The sequence below is a fragment of the Myotis davidii genome, unplaced genomic scaffold, assembly GCF_000327345.1.
Source record: "Myotis davidii unplaced genomic scaffold, ASM32734v1 scaffold247, whole genome shotgun sequence".
NCBI classification, from domain to species: domain Eukaryota; kingdom Metazoa; phylum Chordata; class Mammalia; order Chiroptera; family Vespertilionidae; genus Myotis; species Myotis davidii.
In genome coordinates this window covers 3,312,125-3,316,169 of record NW_006299593.1, presented here as the reverse complement: position 1 = coordinate 3,316,169, position 4,045 = coordinate 3,312,125, and the positions used below count along the sequence as shown (strand labels likewise).

Sequence of the window (4,045 nt, the reverse complement as noted above, 5' to 3'; positions counted from 1 at the left end):
CAATGCTCCCACTCCTCCAATTCCATCCCCACCTTCCACCCTTCCCCCTCCCCCTCAGGCTCCTCCTCCCAACAGGGCTCCACCCCCCTCCCGGCCTCCTCCTAGGCCTTCGGTCTAGAACCCACAGTTCATGCTCTGGGCTCTCTCAGAAACTTTAGGGAGGAGGCTCCTCTGTGGTGTTAGAACGAGTCTCTCCAGTTAAAGGAGGCTTCTGCTTTGGAAATGAGTGGTGACAAAGCCCACTAACGTTCACACATTTTAAAAACCGGTTTATAATGCCAATGTGCCGACAATTGTGATCAGCGGAAAGAAATCGAAATGTTGAAATGCCTGAAAACAAATGAGAAGGCAACCACAGTCGCAATCATAGCCAGCCAGCCATCACCTCTAGAAGGTTCCAGAGACAGTGAAACTGCTGAGATGCTCTAAATGGGATTGTGTCTCATGGAGACCAATAAGAAATCATTTCTCTGAGGGTGAGTTGAGGAGTCGGTTAAGAAATAACATTGCTGAGTTTCTAAATGCTGCTTTCTCGCCTTCTCTCCAATTCCATCGTTTAACCTTGGACCCTTGGCCCAGAAACCAAGGAATCCTCAACCCCGTGCACCACCCAGGAAGGTGGAAACCCTTTGCCTACTCATTTAGGGGAAGCTTGGAGTAGCCACGGTGGCAAGAAACTCAACATCAGACAGATATCCAAAAGTATGTCTTACTGGGATTTTCAGAGGAGTAAAAACACACCATATTTTCCTTCCAAACTCTCCCAGTTTTCAAGTGAGGAAGAGAGCAGGTGTTTACTGATGGAAAAAGGTATGTTGCCATGTTGCTGTGTAAGTGAATCGGGTGTGTGCATTGATAAGGGGCATACTGATGGGAGCATCAGACAGTTTCTAAAACCCACAGCCATCAGCAGCTGGTGGCTGGCTTTGGCCCGACATCGTCCCCTAAATCATAGACAATACATTGTCAGTGAGCAACCCGTTAATGATTCGTGGTAAAAATATAGATTGGCTTTGGTTTAAATCATTTGAGATATGAAGAAGTGATTGATCCCATTTTCCAGAGATAAATGTGAGTTGATCTTCCCAAAATGGCACCACTAGCACCTACCACACAATTTCACTGATTTTATTCTCCTTTCTTGGGAAAGTTATGCACCAGGGACTTCTAGATAGAGCTGTGAGACAATGGTCCTGACATACTAAGGAAACTATCACCGGGTTATTTGATTAACCCCAAAAAGGCACGTATGTGGGTGCAAGTAGATTTCTTCTTGGCTTTTCAACATACTCACAATTTATTATCAGCTATTGACCCAGAGGCAATACACCAGAAATGCTCTGCCTGGAATTTCCACATGCCTGGGGCTCACTCCATTGCCCCCAGTCGTTCTGAATCTGTTGTGAGCAGAAGCGCTGTAAACACTTTCTAAACATTGGGTTTCATCACCCAGGGGTGGAAATAGGGCCATTGTTGAAGGCCTCCTGCACAAACCTATTCAAAATTATCTCCTCCTCCAACTTTCCACAGTTCTTAAAATTCCTCTCCCAAGCTCCTTAAATCTTTTCAGGAACAAAGTAGAATATAAATATAAATGCAGTGCGTTGGGCTCTGGTCTCCAAAGATCCTCTAAGAACCCATCAAGCCAGACTCGTTCTTTCACTTTTCTTAGAACAAAGACATAAGGACCTGGCATGCATTCCATAAACACCTATTCTTCTAGCCACTACAGACATTGCTAATCAATCACAGCACTATTCCCATGTAGCCCAATGATTTCCACAGCCCTCAAATTACAACTCCAAAAAACCACCACTCACCTATTATAATTACAGAGAGAGAGAGAGAGAGAGAGAGAGAGAGAGAGAGAGAGAGAGAGGAGCTCTATTTGCCAAACCTATTTAAAAAACAAAAACAAACATGGGGGAATGGGGAAACCCTTAGGCAAAAAAGGTACAGTCAGGGAAAAATAGATCTAGGCACAGTGCCTAGACTATAGGCACTAAATGTGCAGTGTGGATGCCAAACAGACACTTCTCCAAGTGTACCTCAGACCCAGCCCTTCTCCCAGCCTGCCACTCCCAGAGAACCCCCCAGCCTTCTCATAGAGCTAAAATCAGAGATGCTGTCCAGGACTTATGAAAGCAACCTCCCCCACCTCCCCCCCCCACCCCCACCCCTAACCTGGCCTGTATTGTCTATTTTTAGAATACTAGGCTGCTTCTTTAGTATAGTCCTTCATGAAGTAGGAGCCAGGATGTCTCAAACACTTGCAGGGACATTGCTGGACTCCAGAAAACCATTCCACAGAAGAATGGGTCCCCCCAGGCTCACAGTATAGGGATGTTGAGCCCATGACAACTGTTTTGACTGCTGGCAGTACAAGACAGTCCACCCCACACCGCTGCCGCATGACTCACTGCGGCCTTAAGAAAATTCAAGCTGAGATGCTGATGTTGTGAAAAAAAATCGGGTGTGAATGCAACATTCAGGATCTCAACAGCACATCAATCAGAAGCCCTGTGCAGTTTCCAAGATGTTGTTTCGTGAACTTTTTGATGAAATAGGGAACTGCAAATATATGATGATTTTGAAGAGGATTGGCAGGGTATGTCCTTAAAACTGACTCATTGTGTCAGTTAGAATTACAGTTGAGAAGGAAAAACACCTATACTGTATATGAACAAGGCAATATTTTAAGAGTAGGCTATTACAGGCAGGAAAATTCTTTAACTGGTTTATAAAATCTATCTGTACTTGTATCATTCCCTGTAAAAGGCAGCAGACATATGATTGTGATCAGGAAACTGCACAAAATTATTTTTTAAACCCCCCATGTTATTGTCTTTGTGAAGTTTTTTTTATATAATAAAACCCAACATTTTGTTGTATATATTCGTATTCCATGTGTTAGATGGAAGCATTTCCTATCCAGTGTGAATAAAAAGAACAGTTGTAGTAAATTATTATAAAGCCAATGATATTTCATGGCAGGTTATTCTACCAAGCTGTGCTTGTTGGTTTTTCCCATGACTGTATTGCTTTTATAAATGTACAAATAGTTATTGAAACGACGAGACCCTTGTTTGCACAGCATTAATAAGAACCTGGAGGGGTCCCCTCTGTTAATGACCAGGAGCTTCTGGCCTGGAGCTTGGCACATATTCCAGTGAGACACAAGGTCTCTCTTTTCCCAAGGTCAAGAGCAGAGCTGGAGGACAAATTAAAGAACAGTCTTGGATACCTGGCCATGAGGAACCTCACTGTAAATATCACTAGAAGGGGCAGAGATGTTCGCAAACGTTCATGTACACTAAAGTCCAAACACTGTCAGATGAGGGAAACCATCAAAAAATCAGGAAAAATAATAATAATAATTGTGAGATAATGAGCAGCGGTTTCAGCCTGATGAGAACTTAATAAAAAATAATTAATGCTGTGTGAAATGGGTTGAATTAGTTTGCAAACCATATAAAGATGTAAGCAGTAAAGTGCCTGTTAATGCACACCGCGTGGGAAGGGGGTGTTCTGGTCAGTTGCCTTTTCTAGTTATCTGAGCTCTACTATATTATCATACTTGGATAACCAATTTAAAAGAACTAGAATATGATTTTTATAAATACACTTAACATTAAACTCTTCTTCTAAGTCTTTTTTTTTTCTTTCTCTGATAATTCAGAAGACAGTTATGGATCTCCAGTGCCTCTGAGTCATTATTAAAAAACAATTAGTAATCGCTGTACCGTGCTATAGGAGACCGGGCTAAGCCTGTACAATGACGAACTCTGGAAGTTGCTTTTTTAAAAAAAAATAATAAATTCTTAAAATCAACTCTTTTCCTGGTTGTTTCTTTGTTATAAAAATAAAACGTAGATTGGTCAAGTGTTTAACATCCTGGTCATAATAAAATGGCTGCCCTCTGCAAATGAAATTATGCTTCACAAATTATTTTGTGCCCTCTGCTGAACTCCTGTCTTAATTACTCTTTCTTCTTTAGCTGCCCAACATTCAAAATATTCTTTGTTTCCAGTAATCGTTTTAAATT

At 41.9% G+C, this 4,045-nt stretch overlaps 1 protein-coding gene across 1 annotated transcript in view; it reads left to right on the top strand.

Moving 5' to 3' along the window:
* ANTXR1 (anthrax toxin receptor 1) overlaps positions 1 to 3,827 on the top strand; it is a 218,443-nt gene extending 214,616 nt beyond the window's left edge. Inside the window, exon 19 of the mRNA XM_015571469.1 lies at positions 2 to 3,827. Coding sequence (XP_015426955.1) covers positions 2 to 118 — 117 coding nt within the window. The 3' untranslated portion in view covers positions 119 to 3,827. The remainder of the gene's footprint in view (position 1) is intronic.
* The last annotated feature ends 218 nt before the right edge of the window (positions 3,828 to 4,045 follow it).